This window comes from Muscardinus avellanarius (assembly GCF_963383645.1).
Source record: "Muscardinus avellanarius genome assembly, chromosome: 6".
Taxonomy (NCBI): Eukaryota; Metazoa; Chordata; class Mammalia; order Rodentia; family Gliridae; genus Muscardinus; species Muscardinus avellanarius.
The window spans coordinates 1,945,655-1,965,354 of record NC_137791.1 but is presented as its reverse complement, the minus strand read 5'-3'; the positions used below and the strand labels follow the sequence as shown (position 1 = coordinate 1,965,354).

The 19,700-nt window shown below is 42.3% G+C and overlaps 1 protein-coding gene across 2 annotated transcripts in view; it reads right to left on the bottom strand.

The window, feature by feature from the left end:
- BLTP1 (bridge-like lipid transfer protein family member 1) overlaps positions 1 to 19,700 on the bottom strand; it is a gene marked incomplete at both ends in the record, with an annotated part of 166,205 nt that overhangs the window by 41,527 nt on the left and 104,978 nt on the right. Inside the window, 13 exons of one of the 2 annotated variants that reach the window (XM_080697986.1) lie at positions 214 to 304; positions 854 to 963; positions 3,403 to 3,526; positions 4,858 to 4,988; positions 5,176 to 5,376; positions 6,276 to 6,502; positions 8,175 to 8,234; positions 11,035 to 11,233; positions 13,277 to 13,488; positions 13,910 to 14,078; positions 15,307 to 15,492; positions 15,976 to 16,073; positions 18,874 to 18,979. In XM_080697986.1, the coding sequence (XP_080554112.1) occupies positions 214 to 304; positions 854 to 963; positions 3,403 to 3,526; positions 4,858 to 4,988; positions 5,176 to 5,376; positions 6,276 to 6,502; positions 8,175 to 8,234; positions 11,035 to 11,233; positions 13,277 to 13,488; positions 13,910 to 14,078; positions 15,307 to 15,492; positions 15,976 to 16,073; positions 18,874 to 18,979 (1,914 nt within the window). The remainder of the gene's footprint in view (positions 1 to 213; positions 305 to 853; positions 964 to 3,402; positions 3,527 to 4,857; positions 4,989 to 5,175; positions 5,377 to 6,275; positions 6,503 to 8,174; positions 8,235 to 11,034; positions 11,234 to 13,276; positions 13,489 to 13,909; positions 14,079 to 15,306; positions 15,493 to 15,975; positions 16,074 to 18,873; positions 18,980 to 19,700) is intronic. The other variant, XM_080697987.1, reaches the window with a different exon arrangement.

Sequence of the window (19,700 nt, the reverse complement as noted above, 5' to 3'; positions counted from 1 at the left end):
CCCCGCCTGGAGCTAGTTGCTAGGGCGTCTCTGCTGTACTCCAAAAGCCCAGAGGCCTGTGGCGAGGCCCGACAGCTGCCAGTGTGGACGTTTCAGAGCTATGTCCTTTCACTGGAGGTGAGAACCAGCATTTTGAAATTGAACAATACTGTCATATTTTAATTTAACAACTACTTAGCGATGTGTATTTCTAACAAATAATATCTCTCTTACTGTATCCTGGATGTTAAAAGTTACTCTGGGCCCAGGAGATGCTGCATCCACACGGATTTCTGGAAGTTCTTCAGTTTCTCCTACTCGAGAACTACAGGTAAAATATAAAGTTTTTATACACTAATATTCTCATCTTTAAAAAATTTTGAACTTTATAAACATCTGACTATAACATCAATGTTCTGTTTTTAAGTATTTGCCTTATTAAGAGACTCAAATGTTAGCATTTTACTTCTTAATCCTTAGCATCAATCATGTAAAAGACTCGATGTTCTAATTAACTCAAAATGAAGAGACTTGTATTTCTTACTGTAGTGGAGTGGGTTTAACACTACAGCTCTGTCATTCAATTTAAGATTCCCATTTCTCAGAGGCAATCACATTTCCTCAGCTGACGTGTTTGGCCACCGCTCTCACCCTGCGCGTTTCTGTGTCTCTGCTGGTCTGAACAGCGTGTACTCCGTCACTAAGGAACACTACTGTATTGTTGTAAACGTGGTAAGGGGTCTTCAGGAACCAGCGTGCCTGCTATTTTTCCACCTTAGATCTACAGTTTGCCCAACTGGCACCCAGTTAAAGCCCTTAACCTTGGCAAGAGGCTGGCCTTCACCCTCATCTCACAGACTGGGATGTCAATTACCTGGCTCTTTCCATTCGCTTAAGCGGTGGTCTTCCGGAAGCAGAAATGGCTTTTGGTCGGTTGTAACTTGGTTTGTATCCCAAGCCCCACTTATCCTTTAGAGAAGCAGCCTGATGAAATGGGAAAGGAAAAATGTGATGCCGACCACTACTTTCTGCTGTCTTTTGCACTTCAGACAAATAGCACGTTCCGCTGTCAAGGTTAGCTGTCCCCAGCTGACATTAAAGGCGAGTCAAGCACAGCAGCACCAGCTCCGGCGGGCGGGGCTGTGCGAGGAGGGCAGGAGCCGCTGGCTCACAGGAGTAGACAGGCGAGCCGGCAGCTGGGAGCAGCCCAGGAGCGGCGGGACTGTGCCACTGACTCAGGAGCAGAGAGCAGAGGCAGGGTGGAGGAGCACAGAAGCAAGGGAGAATAAAGGAGATGGCTCAAAAGAACGGAGAGGAAATGAGGAAGCTGGGGCAGGGGACCACCACTCATCCCAAGGGGGTGCGGAGACAGGCAGCCCTGCTACAGAGCTCCTCACATGGCCAGGAAGGTACAGAGGTACCTGAGCACTCGCGTGCATGCGAGTCCCTGCCCGAAATGTGGGGAGAGGCTCTGTATGCAAAGATTCTGAGATAGTACAGGTCTAGAATTCAAGAAGGGGAAGGGCACTGAAGGGGAATGCTGAATGGGACAAGTATATAGAACCCAGATGTAGCCTGCAGTGGTGCATGCCTACATCCCAGTACTAGAAGAGGGAGACAGGAGGATCGCAGGTTCAAGGTCAGCCTCAGCAACTTAGGGAGACCCTGTTTCAAAATAAAAAAACAAAAAAGGCCCAGGAGTGTAACTAAGAGGTAGAATGTCCCTGGGTTCAATCTCCAGTACCACCGAAAAAAAAAAAAAAAACCCAAAAAACAAAAAACAGAAAAAACAAAACAAAAAAACAGATGTTGTTTCACCAATTTCCTTCATCCTATCTAGTTTTATTTCTTAACTGTCCACTATCGACTACAAACAAACTATCTCATAAACAGCACACAGCAATGTTCCATTTACAGTATATGATTTTTAGGTAGTAAAGATTTAAAATACAGAATTTAGCGTAACAAATCACCAACATCTATCTATTACTACCAGAGATTAGTGAATAAACTGGGCTTTATTTTAAATAAAATGTATTGTAAATACACAGTTTAGAGCAGTGTACTAAGATTAGGAGCGATCAGGACTCCTGGATCCTGCAACCTCTGTCCTGCCTGGAGCCTGGAAGCTCTGAGTTAATGTTCTTTATGTACTGGACTGTCACCCCAAAATTTCATTCTGAGAAAAAAAAAAGGAAGGGTTATTTTTGATTAAAAAATGTAAAAAAGCATTCACTGGTTTTTGAAGAGTGTTGCTGGGCGCCTAGTTTCAGTTCCTTGTGAGAAGCTTGCAAGTAGCCGCTCTATCCTGCCAAGTAGCCAGAGCCAGCCAGTTCCTGATCTGACTGGAGGAGGACGCGGAGCCACAGGGAGTCAGTGCAGGGAGGGCAGCCCATGAGATGCTGAAGGCAAGGGGTCCAGCAGCCCACAACGCTCCAAGGTGTTCCTCCAGGAGTCACACCAGATCCAACAGGAAAAGCAGGAAAAACGCCCTAGGTTTCCAGCAGGGACGGAAAGGAACCACCTGAAGGTCACCCAAGCACAGTCCTCATGCAGTGTCTTTGAGTGACTGGTTCCAGGACACTCCACAGAAGCCAAATTTTGGGGGTGCTCAAGCCCCATACATAAAATGGCACGGTATTTGCATATAAACTATGACATACCTTCCTGCACACTTTAAGGCTCTAGATAATACTTATGTAAACAGCTGTTAGTGTACTGTTTAGGGAATAATAGTAAGAAAAAAGTCTGCACATGTTCAGTACAGACGCAATTATTTTATCTCAATACTTTCAGTCTGTGGTTGGTTGAATCCATGGACAGAGAAGGCCGCCGTACTGTTCCCAGTAAGGTCTGCCTACAGAAGAAACTAGTCAGCCGGAGTCTACCTGTAATACCACCTCTGGGGTATTACCAAAGCAAAGAGCCGAGCAGAAGGGAAACGCCAGGCTCCAATCAGCACTAGCCACATGTCTCTACGTTGGAAGAAAACACTGGCAAGGAAGGCTACAGTCCAGTCACCGGCTCGCTGAAGGGCTGAAGCCCAACAGAGGACAGCGCCGCACTTCTCCTCCCGACACCTCCGCGCTGCGTCATAGGTCAGCTGAGGCAAGTTCCTTCTACCCTGGTGCAGCACGCCTGGCTATCAGGAAAAAGTTACAAGGCATACTAATGGCAAAGAAGAGGTACGTCCTGGAGACAGGACAGGGAGGCTGGGACTATCTACAGAGATTAGAGACCATCCCACAGGAGTGCTGTGAGGAGCCAATGAACTGTCAGAGTACAGGGCTTTAAAGAGTTCCCCGCACACAGCAGGTCTGGAGGTCTTGTCAGCAGCACTGAACGCCAACATCATCACAGGTGAGTCTCATAAAGTACCAAGCAGAAATAGTCACACAAAATTCTTCTCAGACATGTACTCACTCGCATACTGGATCTTCGTAATTTTTTGCGAACATCTCTTCGAATGTCATTCACAGCCACAGATTCTAACTGCTGGTAACGCTGAATCTCCTGGTTTATGGTTCCTTCACTTGCACCCAGCTTTCTGAATGCAAAACAAATATGGCAATTATTATAATGAAGGAACAAAGTAACACGTATGTTTAAAAATATGCTTTAATTGGCGTGTTGTGGTCTAACATCTTAAGGTAAATCATGTTGCTAGTGACACACATGCATCCAACACTAACCCTGGAATTTTCACAAACTGATTTTTATGCACTCCTTTTAATTCTCTCACTTGTTAGAATACCAAAGATCAGATGTGATCAGACTAAAACCCTCTTTAACACTCAAATCTGCAAACTGTAAAACAAAACAAACCCCCAAAACTTGTCTAATGCTTAAGAAAAAGCTTCTTACCCACTTCAATGTTAAGAGTCTGTGGCAATCTCATGAAAAGCACAGACCTGCTTATAGAAAAATGTCTGTCTACATGCAAAATCCAGAACATGTAATATATATTTTACATATAAGTCTCAGGTAAGATTTTGGGAAAAGAATATATTTTTCTTCAAGTCATTGTTTCCCCTGAGAACATAACTCAAACTGTAATGTAAGTCAACAGGAAAACGTGAGGGACTATAAGATAATTCACAGACAAATTTTCAGGCAATACCTTTTATTGTATAAAATGCATATGTCTGTGGAAAAGTCACTGAGTGCAAAAACAAAACAACAACAACAAAAAAAAAACCTAAAGCCCAGGTATGGGTGCACGAAGATGAGAAGCTTCAGAGTTTAGCGGGAAGAAGCTCTGTCGCACGGAGGGGGCATTTCTGAGCATCATGCGGCAGGCGCCTGCTCTCCTGCTCTCTCCTTCCCATCTCAGTTCTCAGAACTGGACTAGGGTGGAGGAAGCATCAACTCTGAAGTCACATACAACCCAGTCCAAATCCCAGTGCTTTTCAACTACTCCGAGTCAATCTTCCCATTAATAACTTTAGGTAATGTCATCTAACCTTGCAAAAATGTCATGAGGATTTAAACTGAGATGACTAACTGCAAACTCATAAAAAGCAGTTAATAACGTTTTCTCTTCTAAACTATCCATTCTAGAAACACTATCAAACTACTAAAGTGCCCATGTATATAAGCATGTAAAGATACACAAGAGGAGAGATGTACACGTGCTACAAAGTCAGTCATGAACTGTTCAGAAACGAGGTGCTGTGGAGAGCAACAGATGGGGCTCCAGGCTTCACTTGATTACTGACGAGCTGCCACCGCAGGAAAGTGATTGAACTTCTTTGGCCCTTAGTGATATCATTGATAAACTCAAAGTTTTATTAGCCCAAACCCAACTTCCACCATTTTTGGACCCTAAGATTCTTTTGCTAGAGAACACTGCATTAGATTGAAAATCACAACACATACTTGAGATCATCTATTACTTTGGCTTGTTCATTCAGTTCTCTGATATCCACTAAACGCTTCACAATTTTTCTTCCTCTAAGTTCTCCTGGCTGGCTAGAGGATGTTCCTTGTCTCCGATAATCTACAGCTTCCTGAAAAATCAAAAGCATGTGTCAGTACCCCCCTCATTTCACCGAGCAAATCTATACTACAGAACTGACAGCTTAAATCAAGGGACGCATGCAAGAATCAGAGCGGTCTACACAGGTGAGGTGATTGGATTCTCCACTGATTCAAGCCTCCTCATTCTCACAAGGAGTCGACTTCGTTGCTACCTACGTTTCCCCATGAGTGTGCTCTGCATGCTTTCAAGTGAGACTGGCTAGGCTGAGGGGCGCCCCACATCTCGGGGTCACATAGATACTCTGCAGGAACAGAATGGCGCTGACGGGAGGGTGTCAGGCCTAGAAGGTGGTTTACAAGTCGCTGCCCAAAGGTGAGCTTGTGGCCATCTCCACTTACTGAACTTCCATCTGAACTCTAAATAATAAACGATAACATTAATTTAAAAAATTCCAAGAACAAACTATTTAATGGCATAATAATTAAAAATTGCTAACATACTTTTTGAAAACCAATACCCAAACAAAAGCAGAATAGCTTTCTTTCTACCAAATAACTTGATACTATAGAATGAGTAGTAGGGATAGGAATACATATTTTTGAATGTGTACTTCTGTGAGTATACTTTGCTTTGAGATTTATTTACAAAATCTTTAAGATGCAATTCACATACCATATAATTCACCCATTTAAAATGTGTAATTTTTTGCCGGGCGTGGTGGCGCACGCTTGTAATCCCCGCGCTTGGGAGGCAGAGACAGGAGGATCGCGCAGGTTCGAAGCCAGCCGCGCGCGCTGGCTTAGGAGACCCTGATTCCAAATAAAAATGTAAAAATAGGTCTGGGAGTGTAGCCCGGAGGTAGAAGGGCTTCCAGGAACCCCAGTACCACCAATAAATAAATAAATAAATAAATAAATAAATATTTAAAAAAATAAAACAAAATGTGTAATTTTTTTAGCATGTTTGTACAGCATCACCTAGGAACCTTTTCATCACCCAAAAAGAAACCCCGTAGCTCTTAGCAATCTCTCTCTTCCCCTTCCTGTCCCACTGCACACTCCACCCGCAGGCCAGGCAGAGTCAGTCTGTGTCTGCCTCCCCTCTGCCTGCCTCCACCCTGTACGTCTACATACCTACAGGGTAAGGCACCAGGTGGACGAAACAGCTGAGAAAAGTATCGAGAACAGACTCAGGCAGTCCCAGTCCCGTTCCCCACCCCCCCGCAGCAGCTAAGATATACTAATGACCCACAATTGAAGCCTGCCCTGTCTCAAGGAGAGCCAACTCTGGAGCATGCCAAACACGAGCTACTCACTGCATGGATGGTGGGAGACATGGTGTCCACTTCATCCTCATCTGAGAGGCCGGCGATGTTCACGGAGCTGAGGTCGGCGATGTCGTCTATGTCCTCCTCTCCGGTCAGCGTCGTCAGGGTGTTGCCTAGAGCATTCAGCCTTTTGCCAATGTTTGGGTCCATGTGAACATCGATCCCACACATTTTCCACAACACGTTGAGCGTCCAGGTTCCAGCACTACTACTTTCTGTTTCAATGAAGATGTGACATTTTTGGAAAGTACTGATCATAGGAACTTAAACAGTCCTTCCTACATTTAAGAAGCATATGACGGCCATTTATAATGGTGAATGGTTTTCATGGCCAGGCCTGTCAGAAACATCAGGCTATTACTCGGTTTCTGTTCAGGGTACCCCGCTGCTTTTTGTAAATAGCACCTGTCGTTACCCTGAGAACTAGATTCCCTCTCCTGTCCCTAAACTGACCTGCCTTCCCATGTCTGCAACAGAGACTGCAATGACCCTATCTCATTAGCCAGAAATAATTAGGTAATCAGTCCAGGTGAACATCAAAACTGGAAAAATAAAAATCCTTCTCTGGGGTCGAAACAAGGCTGGCCCGTCTGAGGACTCGGAGTGAGGAAATAAGGCTCATGCGCACTCAGCAACCCCAGGCCCAGCCATGTATAAGGAGGCCATCAGTCAAGAGGGATAAAAAAACGAATGAGGCCGCCAGAGAAGAGCAAAGGCAAGAACTGGAGAGCGTGGCGGTGCTGAGCTGGGGGGACGTTCGTAATTCACCTGAACATGCCCTCTCGTGGGCTCCCCTGTAGTGCAGCCAGCGGGGCTGCTGTCACTACAAGCCAAGCAACCTCCCTCCCTCCTGCAGTGCTCTCTGGGGCCTGTCAGTGGGGTGCCAAGCCGCGGCCTCGGTTGCCTAGGGTGAGCCCTGTGGCTGGGCTGGAGAGGGTGGCAGGAGACTTGACTAGCCTTCATCAGTGTTCCTCTCTGTGTTTTAAGAGCCTTTAAACAAATGCCTGCCGAGAGCTCCCCCGCCCAACTTCATAACATGAAATGAGATAACTGCGCCGTATGCCGAGTCTCCATCACACTCCTTCCGGCCGCCTCCTAAGTGGTCTCGCAGGTCTCTTTGCCTTCCGACCCTTGAAAACCACTTGACAGTGTAGCCTCCCCAGTGCCACCCACCAAGTCCAAACCCCTCGGCCGGCCTTTCAGACCCCGTCCTGCTTTCACCTGACTGTTGGCCCAGTGGAGCCACTCTGAGGAGACACTGCTTGACCAGCCCTGCTCTCATCCTCTGGGCTGAAGTGCTCTGGGGACGCACCTGGCTTTTACCCAAGGAACTCTCTCCACCTTTGGACCTCTGACCTGAAGGTCCTCCCATGCTAGAAGTGTCCTTTCCTTTTGGTAAACTTCAACAGCAATTAGATTTTTTTATACTTTACTGTTGTACACATCACTTATTTCAATATAACTTTGCTGCACATGCAAAGCTATACCAACAGGGTTTAAATATGTGAAGGGTAAAAAGTATCATTAAGTACATACAAATATGCAGGTATCATTCCAAAATAGTTTTTAAAATGTTTAAAAAAATTTTTTTTTTTTTTTGTGGGTCTGTTGATGGAACCCAGGGGCATTCGACCTCCGAGCTACACCCCCTGCCCTATTTTTTATTCTTTATTTTGGAACCAGGTCTGAGTTGCACAGGGCCTCGCTAAGTAGCTGAGGCTGTCTGCGAACCGCGATCCTCCGGTCTCAAGCCTCCCCAATGCTGGGATGACAAGCGTGCCCACCACGCCCAGCTGTTTTTAAAAATAATTAAAAAACAAATAGAATTTGTTTAAATATCCTCCTGATGTTAAAACGTAGCAGAAGTAACTCTGGGTGTGAACCTACCAGCTGCTGCTTGTCCTGTGGTCCTTGAACATACTTCATACGTGCCGTCGGGAACCACACCTGCAAAGAGAGACCCCGAAGCTGTTGCCAACAAGAACACTGTACTCTGAGCCGATGCCTCGCTGCCCACACGCTGTCCAGACCAGGGGCTGGCAGCCCCAGGCCAGCCCTCTGCCTTGTAAGAAGCTTCTGTAATGAGGCAGTGCAGCCATTCCATAGCACACACTGTTTATTCTGACTTGAACAACTTACTTGTAATTTTACTCTTATGTTTTGCTTGGGATTTCCTTCCTAGAATCACAACAACTGGTTGACATAAGACTCTAATTTTAGTTTTTTATGGTACTGGGTATTGAGCCCAGGAGCATTTTACCTCTGAGCTCCACCCCAGCCCTACTGTTTATTCTTTATTTCGAAACAGGGCCTCACTAAGTTGTGGAGGGCCTCTATAAATAGCTGAGGCAGGCCCCAAACCCGGATCCTCCTGTCTCAGCCTCCCAAGTACTGGTATCACAAACATGGGACACCATACTCAACTTTAAATTTTTTGTTTTTGTTTTTTGTGGTACTGGGGGTGGAACTCAGGGGCTTTTCTACCACCGCGCTATACTCCCAGACCTATTTTATACTTTATTTGGAAACAGGGTCTCACCAAGTTGTTGAGAGCCTCACTAAGTAGCTGAGGCTGGCTTTAAACCCATGTGATCCTCCTATCTCAGCCTCCCAAGCGCGGGGATTATAAGCATGCACTACCACGCCCAGATAAATGTTTTAATATAGAACATTTTATGAGAAAAAATGGCTGACTGCCATGATGTCCACTTCAAAGTCATATATTTATTCCAAGATGTGTTTGTAACTCTGAAATATTTATATCACCTCGCTTTAACTTGGTAACTTAAGCTTGGAAAAAATAAATGAATTAAATTCAACAATTTTAAACAGACATATCATCCTTGAAATATTCTTTTAGATAAACTCTAAAGACAGAATTAAAGCCTTTCTCAGAATACTTATTGAAAATGATCAAGACAGCATTAAATGAAAGGGCCTCTTATAACCCCTCTGAATCCTAAATCGCTGCTATTCAAGTGTTAAAGCTGGCCTTTTTGTTTTCTAAGAACTTTGGTTTTAAATTTGTGTTCCCTTGAAAATTTCCAAAAGAGAAAAATCCTCCTTAGACATGCTACAATTTAGTTTGTGAAAGGGAATCTGTGTTATTAAATAACAATTTCTATTATGAATTTATTTTAAAAAGACACTGACAATAACTTTAGAATCTAATTTATATTTTGAAACTATCCCACAAGCAAACTCTAAGAAAATCTGGCTTTAGGGTTTTCGTTTTCTCAATTTACTTTTATAATCCCAGTTACAAATCAGAACAAGTAAGCCCTACATTGGCTTTTCAAATTCAAGAATGCAGGAATGAAAAGAAAACCCTTTGAAATCTGAGTAACACAATAGAGGCTAGGTGAAAGGAAGAAAAAGCAAATGAAAAGGAGGCAGAAGATGTTTAGGAGTTCCCACCCCACCAAGTGGGGACTACTTAAAACATTAAATTTGAACAACAATTCTATCATTCACACAACTCAGGCAATGGAAGAAACAGAGGATTCCCAGAGGTCTGGATCCTGAAGGGAAGGCCACAGGTGGGGCTCCTCTCTCCTTGGCTCACCAGACACCCTGGTGGAGGATGTCTCCAGCTGCCGGGGTCTGAGGAGGAGCAAATGCTGGAGGGACTGGTGTCCTCTGCGCAGGTGTGAGGCTCCTGAGCGAGGCCTCCCTTCCATGGAGGCAGGAGGCTCATCTCTGAAGACTGGGCAGGGACTTAGAGGGATGGATGTGAAGAGACCTATCTCCTAGCTTTCTGTCTACTTTCTGTCTGCACTTCACCATGACCTACAACTTGCCACCAAAACCACTATGAAACAAACTCAGCCTTAGCCATTTCTTTGGGTCTCCATTTCCTTATGAAGGCTTCTATGTCACATAAAACTTACGAAATAAACGTGTACACTGTCTGCTTATTTCAGGGGCCTAGAAGACAGCCTAAAACGGGAGGATGAAAAAAGACTTTTCTTTGCACACACATCACAACTAAGAATTTTACCTCAATAGCACTATATTCTCAATGCTAAAACTGTATAGTGTAAAAATAATGGGAAGTTTCTCCATTCCTCAAGGAAAACCCAGAACTGGAAAGATTTTCTTCTAGTGGTAATAGGAGAAAAACTGTACTAACGATAGCACAGCACGTTCTGAAGTCTTAGTGGCTCACAAGACTGCCTGAGAGATTTAGTTCCCAGGTTTAACTCCTCTATGTACTCCTTCATTATTAAGATTAATGATACTTTACTTTTATAATATGTAAACTATTAAAACAGACACACACTCTTCTACTTCCAACGCAGCGTTAAGCCCAAACTGAGTATCGTGGACTCTGAGGAATTCCTACGTTACACTCTGTGTTCCTGTAATTTACTCATGTCAATATTAATTCACGTTAGAGTTCCTACACCAAAAACCTGTAACTTGTTCTACGTTTTAGTAGGTAGGGCTTAGACATTTATTACTTTCTTTCGTGATTTTTATGGAACAAAAATGCCTTAACAGGTCACATTCATGGATGAATCCCAGGAAAAATCAGGAGTGAGCAAGCTCCAACTGGTGGTTTACTTTCCTAAATTGCTGAAACCTACAGTTTTTCACAAATCTGTTGTTACTTTTAATAGAAACTGCTCTTATTTCATAAAGTCCTAAAACATTCCTATACCAGAAAATCCTTTCGTATAAAAGCTGAAGATTTAGTTTTATTTCCTAAAATTCTAAACCTTATGCATGAAAACCAAACACTCACAGGCATTCATGACAAGATCCCCACGGATTTCTGGCTTCCAGTCATCCCACGAGGTCTCAAAGCCATCGGCAAAGCGGATGCAGAAGTTCTTGAAGTGCCCTTTGCTGACCAGAGACTCCGAGGAGCAGGCGGTGATGAGCGTGCTCTCAATGGTCAGCACCAGGGCAGAGCCAGTGTCCAGGTCTCCAGTGTGGCTGCACTGCAGAGCACACAGGGTGGGAGGAGACGGTGTTCACACTACTTCGGTCAGAAACTGTCAGATTCACAGGCATAAACACTCTAGAATAGTCAAGCCTAGAAATCCTCAATATGAAGCAACTTAGAAATATAGTTTGTTTTTGGTTGTTGTTACTGGGGATTGAATCTAGGGGCATTCTAGCTCTGAGCTATACTTCCAGCCCCTATTTTTAGTCTTTATTTGAAACAGGATCTCACTAAGTTGCAGAGGGCCTATGTTGCTGAGGCTGGCCACAAACCTGCGATCCTCCTGTCTCGGCTGCCCAAGTGTTGGGATTACAAATGTGTGCCAGCATGCCGCATGAATATAACTTTGAAATGTTAAACGTCTTAAAGGAAATGCATCTGCTATTTTCACCTTTCCTTACTTGACCTCCGAAAGGCCGACTACTTGTTTATTCCACGGCTCCTGTTTAGTCATGGGAAGGCTCTCACTAGGGCACTCAGCCCTGGCCCTCTTCCTAAGCCCTCCGCCGCATCACTAAAAAGCTGCCGCATTTTAATTCCTGATATACAAATATGCCAATGTTGCCCACATTCAACTGACAGTTTTGTTAAACGGAATCCTACAAGATCAATGTGTGTGATACTGGCCACAGGCTATTCAAGTACAGTACAATAGTACAATACAGCATTCCGTGTCTGAGCGTTGTGACTGTCGCTTCTAAGCCTGATGGGTGCTCACAGCCCTTCACCATGCATTCACATGTGCATGCAAACTTAACGTGCACTACTCAGAACTGGTCCTAAATCGTGACAACTGCTTTATCCAGATGTACAAATCACTTGGAAGTTTCATTACCATTAAAGATTTCAGTTTATAAGCATTTTGAAATTTCCTGCCCTCTCAGAGATGAGGTGATTACATAGTTATCCTTTTTATCTTTCTTTTTAAATTTTTTGTGGTATTTGGGACTGAAATCAGAGGCACTCTTCCTCAGAGGTACATCCCAAGCCTTTTTTAATTCTTTAAAAAAATTTCTAAGCCAAGGCGTGGTGGCGCACACTTGTAATCCCAGCATTCAGGAGGCTGAGCCCAGAGGATCACAGTGCACGGACAGCCTCAGCTACTCAGTGAGGCCCTCCGTAACTCAGTGAGACCCTGTTTCAAAATAACAAATAAAAAATAGGGCAGGGGGTATGGCTCGGAGGTCGAATGCCCCTGGATTCCATCCCCAGACCTGCAAAAAAAAACCCCATTCTATTGGTATACTGTAGTCATACATGGGATGCAAGATGGTGGAAGCATACGGGCACACATCACCAATGAGCCCTTCCCCAATTGCCACCCATCCCTCCCGCTCCCTCCTCCTCCTGTTTGGCTTTGTGACTGACTGTAACATGGTTGTGAATGCATATCATGTATATTAGGGAGTCTCCCTCTCCCCCCAACCCCTGCCAGTCAGGCTCCTTATTTGCTCATCTATGTTTCTCCTCCTACGTCTAGAGTCCCTCCTATGACACTTTTCCTCCCTAGTATCTTAGGGAGAGCATCTGAACTCTTGTTCTTTGTGACTGACTAATCTCACTTAGCATAATGTTCTCCAGTTTCATCCATTTACCTGTGAATGACTTATTTTTATTTTCATTTGGAACAGTCTCGCTAGGTTGCTAAGAGTATGGCTAAATCACTGAGGCTGATTTCAAACCTGCGATCTTCCACTACCATGCCTAGGTTTAAATAGTATTAATTGTTCTTGTTTCATTTTTATAAACAAGTCTAGACCAAAGATTTCTTTGCTAAAAGCAAAACAACAGGATTCTGAAACTAGTTTATTTATAAAAATAAAAATGTAGAATGACCACTATTCTGAAGTATTATCAGAGTGCCTCAGAGAGGTCTCATGTGATTCTGATAATAGATGAATAACAAGTGCAATACTACTTGCTAGCTGCTAAGTTCAAGTCTGAACTATTCTCCTGAACAAGTTACTGCTGTATTCGGTACTAGAAATGGCTACTTATTAGTCCTGAAGCAAAAGGACTGTGCCTTGACCTTCTGTACCTGTGCAGCATTTGTGATGGGCAGGCAGATCCCCAGGTCGTTCACGGTCAGCTGCAGGAAGAGCGTGCCCAAGGCCTGGGCTGAGGTCTGCTGGATGCCAGGCAGCATGTCCACCACCTCCTTCGTGGCCATGTGGATGTCCTTGTGCAGTGCCATGCGCTGCTCATTCCAGCTGTCATAGGCAGCCTTATAATTCAGCCAAAACAGCACCGCTTTTGAGAAGGGAGGGCAGAAAGGAAATTAGAATCAATGCGTGAGAGCTGCTTTATCCTACAGAAGATAAAATTAATACCAGGAAACTACAGCATCAGAATTGGAAAGGATCAGTTGGGCGCAGTGGTGCACACTTGTAATCAACCCCAGTACTTGGGAGGCTGAGACAGGAGGACTGAAGATTTGCCGCCAGCCTCAGAAATATGAGGCCCTCCACAACTTAACAGGACCCTGTTTGAAAATAAACAATAAAATAGGACAGGGGCTGTAGCTCCGAGGTAGAATGCAACCACCACCACCACCACCAAATTCAGGATATTTAGCTGCCAAGCATTTACACTGGCAAGCCATAGATCATTTTACCAAGCATTTTCGAAGCACTTAAATCCTAGAAGACAGTAATGAGTGACTCAGTGTTACCTCTATCAAATGCCACAGGCTGTGCATAAACAATCGGCCTGTTCAAGGTGATGAGCACAGCTTCTCTATCTGAAGAACCACTGATCTCTTCTCGAAGGGCGTTCCTTAATCCAATTCTAGTTTTAAAATAGGCAACTTGATGAAAATCAGAACCAGCTTCTTCATAAACCTAAAATAAAATTACAGTTCAATATAATCAGGTGATGTGTTTTAGTAAAAGAAAACTAAACAACCTTAAAGGCATTAATAGTATTGTTTACCAAAAGAAATATAGCACATGTCTCTCAATTTCAATGATTAGTAATGTATTTCTTAGATTCTGTCTTTTAAGTCCTTAAACTTAGTATGTAATATGAATAGCTGTAAGACATAGATATGGGGCTGGCAATGGGGCTCAGTGCTTGCCTAGCAAAACCAGGCCATGGGTTTGATCCACACAGTGAAAAAAGAGGTAAATAAGAAGTCATAAAAGTCATACAAAAGTTAGGACGATGGCAATGTGGTCAATGTTTCAAAATCAGTTCAAAATCACTCTCCTCTCAAAACACATTTTCATTAAAAAGAAACTTTTTTAAGAGATGGAGAAATTTTCATTCACTTTTTTCCCCACAAAATCTTAAATGTGGCTACTCAAGTTTTAAATTGTGTTTTAAGTTGCATCTTCAAATCAAAGCGGAAAAAAAGCTAAAATGGACATAATAAGTTTTGGCAAATGAAAACAATAACAAAAGCCCTCAAAGTTAGCACCTGAAGCTAAGTTTTATAAAGCAGAGAATCTGACTAACAGCTTTAAAAAAAAAAAAAAAATTAGAGCCAGGCATGGTGGCGCATGCTTGTAATCCCCGAGCCTGGGAGGCTGAGACAGGAGGATCACGCAGGTTCGAAGCCAGCTTCAGCTACTTAGTGAGGCTCTCAGCAACTTAGTGAGACCCTGCTTCCAAATAAAATATAAAATAGGTCTGGGAGTATAGCCGGAGGTAGAAAGCCCCTGGGTTCTAACCCCAGTACCACACACACACACAAAATTACATATTTAACATTGTTATGTTAAACTTGCCAATATTTACAGGGATGCTATAAACTTAACGTTTCAGTTACTGTCTAATGTTTGTACAAGGTATTGAAAAAATGTTTAGCCAACTAAAACAATGGACAAGCAAATACTTGTGACGATGCTGGACTACGTTTCACGTGGCGCAGCTGCGCTGAATCGCAGCAGCAGGTCCCACAAGGCAGAACTGTAAAGGCCTTCTTCAGTACACTTTCATGGACTCTGCATTCACAAATTGTAGAAACTTTAAATACTTTTGTAAAAACAGTAATATGTAAGTTCAAGGAGATCAAACTGATGTGCAAAACCCAAGACGCAGTTCTAATCTCAGTACCTCTGTACGCACCTGATGCTTGACAATCTGTCCCAATGCCAGATTCAAATCCACTTGGCATTTACCAAATAGTTTTAGATAGCTGCTGCTTCCTGGTGAAGCTTTGGTTTGCAGTCGGTTTGAAAGTTCCAGTTCAATCAATCCAGTTTCAAATCTCACAGCTCTCATTGACGGAGTTGTGGCCGTCACTTGAATACCCTAGGCAGATTAAACATTAGGAGAAAAAAAAGTCTTAATAATAGAGACTTACAGAAACGTAATCTTTCAACATATGATAAACAAAAATCATGTTTCAAAACATGTACAGGATATAACTAAGGAGGCAGATAAACCCAGCAACATTTTCTTAACTTTTTCCTATTAGTAGGACATTTTTATCTATAAATGTTGTGTTTGGAAACAGGGTCTCACTAATTGCTGAGAGCCCCACTACACTGCTGAGGCTATCCTCGAACCTGTGATCCTCCTGTCTCAGACTCCCAAGTGCTGGGATTAGAGCTGTGTGCCACCATACCCAGCATTCAAACGATTATTACAGCTTTATTTTTTTTTTCCCGACAGATGTGGTTATAGTTTTATACTTACTATTTGGTAACTTCTGATTATATACATTTTGTATTACAAGCATACATTAAGTAAGTAGGAAAAGACTTTGAAGGCATCTTTACTCTCCAGATGTACCTTAAACTGCAGGTTTAGCGAATAGAGGAGGATTTTCGGCTTGTCTCCATCTGCTGTCCCGTCGTGCTCATTCCAGAGTGGAATAGGCTGTTCCCCACCTAGGAGAGGTCAGAGGGCTGAGGGCCTGCGGCCGTTTACTTCAAAGGACAGAAGTAACTGTCCTGTGCATTAGGGAAAAAACTGCCACTCAAACAGTTATTTCCCTTTTACTGACAATCCAATCTTTGATTTCCCTTTTTAGCCAAGTTATACTTTACTTAGGCAAATGTATATAAGGCATAAAACAATTCTACATATATAAACATTAAGAGTACTTTATAAAGGTTAATTAAAACACTGGACATAATTGCACGAATACGTTATTATACATCTCAGAAAATACATTTGAGGCAAAAACGTAAATTGGATTAATTTCTTCAACCAACCTGAATGTTTTTGTTCCTATTTAGATGTGGTGCAAATAAAAAAGAAAAACGTAAAAAAAAGTGAAGAAATAAAAATAAAAAGATAATATGTGCTAATAAAGAGTGCAGCATTGAACATTTTTTTTTTTTTTTTTTTGTTTTGTTTTGTTTTTTTGGTGGTACTGGGGTTCCTGGAAGCCCTTCTACCTCCGGGCTACACTCCCAGACCTATTTTTACATTTTTATTTGGAAACAGGGTCTCCTAAGCCAGCCCTCGTGGCTGGCTTCGAACCTGCGCGATCCTCCTGTCTCTGCCTCCCAAGCGCAGGGATTACAAGCGTGCGCCACCACGCCCGGCTTTGGAACATTTTTTTTATAAATTAAAAAATACTGGTGGCAGAGGCCCTGGTAGTAAGGTTCCTACTAACAAAGCTTTGCTTTTTTTTTTTTTAATCCAGATAATGTGGCATTCAGAAAGTAATATTCTAGTATTTTAAGATAAAACTTCTATTTCTACTTTTTATGCTACTATTAATGCTTTTTCCCCTAGGTTTGAAAACTTTTCTGTATACTTATCTTTCAAATATTCTGTTTAAAAATGATTAATCTTAGCTGGGCGTGGTGGCATACACTTGTAATCCCCGCGCTTGGAGACTGAGACAGGAGGATCATCGCGGAGGTCCAAAGCCTCCAAAGCCAGCTGAGGCAGGCTTTTTATATTTTAATAAAATACAAAACAGGTCTGGGAGTGTAGCCCAAAGGGCCCTGGGTTCCATCCCCAGTACCACCAAAAAAAAAAAAAAATTAATCTTCCTGTATGCATGTTGAGTTTAGCATCATCCAAAGGAGTCTGTACAGGTGGCTTGGGAATTTTTTTTTTCCTATTATGGACCACAGATGTATTAAAAGAACTAAGAACCAAACAGGAAAAAAAAAGAAAAAAAAGAAAAAAAGAAAAACATTTTAAGAGAAAAGTTAATCATTTATGGGCTCCTGAAATTTTAGATTAAGGGTCAAAATATATTCAACTAGTAAAAATATACTTTAAATTTTCTAATAGAACATAAAAAGAAAGAAAATAAAAGTTAGAAAGATATATAAAGAGATAATGATTTGGCAGAAGGTATATACAAATTAAAACAGAAAAGGTAGATAGGGCCATACACCTGACCCCCCAAAAAGTGTTCTCTTTTTGACTCATGACACCTGTCTCATCCGTTCACCTAAAACTAGCAAATCTTCCCAATAAAAGGGTAAGTTCCCAGCCTGGCAACTGTTACACCAGTACATCTTGGCAACTTCCTCATCTTCTAGCTTGAAGTCATATGTTTTAACTTCTGAATGAAGATTACTGTATGAATTTATATCTCTTTCTGTAGAGACATGATTTATAAAGATAATTTGTACAAACTAAGCATGGTGATACATGCCTATAATTCCATACTTGGGAGGCTAAGACATGAAGATCACAGGTTCAAGGACAGGAGCATCATCAACAACCTAGCAAGAACCCAGTTTCAAAATGAAAAATTAAAAATGAGTAGGGTGTAGCTGACAGGTAAAATGCCCCTGGGTTCAACCCCCAGTAATGATGATGATGATGATGATGGTGGTTTATACAGGGACATTGTATCTACGCAGAAACATAGATGAATTATCTTGTTCTGAAAAGAAAAACAGTCAACAGAATGGTATTTGCTTTTTTAAAAAATACTGCTACAACGCCGGGCGTGGTGGCGCACGCTTGTAATCCCCGCGCTTGGGAGGCAGAGACAGGAGGATCGCGCAGGTTCGAAGCCAGCCGCGCGCGCTGGCTTAGGAGACCCTGTTTCCAAATAAAAATGTAAAAATAGGTCTGAGAGTGTAGCCCGGAGGTAGAAGGGCTTCCAGGAACCCCAGTACCACCAAAAAAAAAAAAAAAAAAAAAAAAAAAAAAAAAAATACTGCTACTAAAATTTGCTCTAAGAGGATGGATGAAATTAAGCCAGTAGAGGTTTTAGATTCTCTGGGGCTTTATAGGCAGAGCCCATTCTAGGGCTTTAAGAAAATGTATAAGAGCAGGTGGTTCTTATATTAAAAGTCACTGTCTTGTCTTTTTGTTCAATTGAATAAGGAATAGCTAATACTTTGGATAAATAATAAGTATAAATTCAAGCTGGGCATGGTGGCGCACACCTGTAATCCCAGTACTTGGGAGGCTGAGACAGGAAAAATCAAAGGTTTGTGGTTAGCCTCAGAAACTTGGTGAGAGCCTATTTCAAAATACAAAATACAACAGAGCTGGGGGATTTGCTCAGAGATGGACTGGCTCTGACTTTAATCCTCAGTACCAAAAAAGAAAAAAGCTTTATGTATACACACACACACACACACACACACACACACACACACACACACATATCAATTCACAGATCTAGATATGTAATTTTTCTACTTTCAAATCTCAAGTTTTACTTCAGATTATGGAACAAAACCATGCACCAGATTATCTTACCAGAAACTTTCTGTATTACTTCATTAACCTCCTTCATGAACACTTTCTGTACAAACACCAAATGGTTCAGAAGGTCAGTGGTGAGATTATGTTCAAAGGAGCCCACCTGACAAACAAACATGGCGTGAGATCAGCAAAGCCACCGTATGAGTTTTACATGTTTTCCTTAAAGATATCATCCAAAACTCAGAGGAAAAATTATCCACATAACTCTTAAAATCAATTACTAAAAGAAGTGATGAAAATATTCAGAGTCCCTAATACTTTAGTGCTGTTGTGAATATGGGTCATTCCAATTTTTTAAAACAGTAATTAGTAAGGTATGAGATGCCCTTTGAAAATAAAACTGTACACTCAAATCACACACAGCCTGCTAACTTCAAAGCTAAACTTTGCCTAGAGTAAATTTTATTCTTAATGTTCACTTTTGGGATCTCAGACCCACGGATGAGCATCATTAAAAAGTGTAAGAAATTTATTTACCACTCAACTAGTCATCAACCATCCGTGCACCTACACACTAGGTGCTAAAGATACAACAAGGACAACAACGACGACAGTATTCGGGGTCTCAGGGTCACATCTGAATGAACTGGCAAACCAGACACCTCATCAAGTTTTACTATAACATGTGCCCCATGAGTACCACAAGGCACTCAACTGCTGGCCAAAATTAGCTAATAAACAGATTAAGTAAATAAAAAGTGGCCCCTCATTGAAGTGGGTATTATAGGAAAGGCATTTTTAAACACCCTTAAGACTAAAGCTAATGCTTCATCACTTGGCACTTTGATAGGTTCGTGTTCTGATCAACAATAAAAAGACCT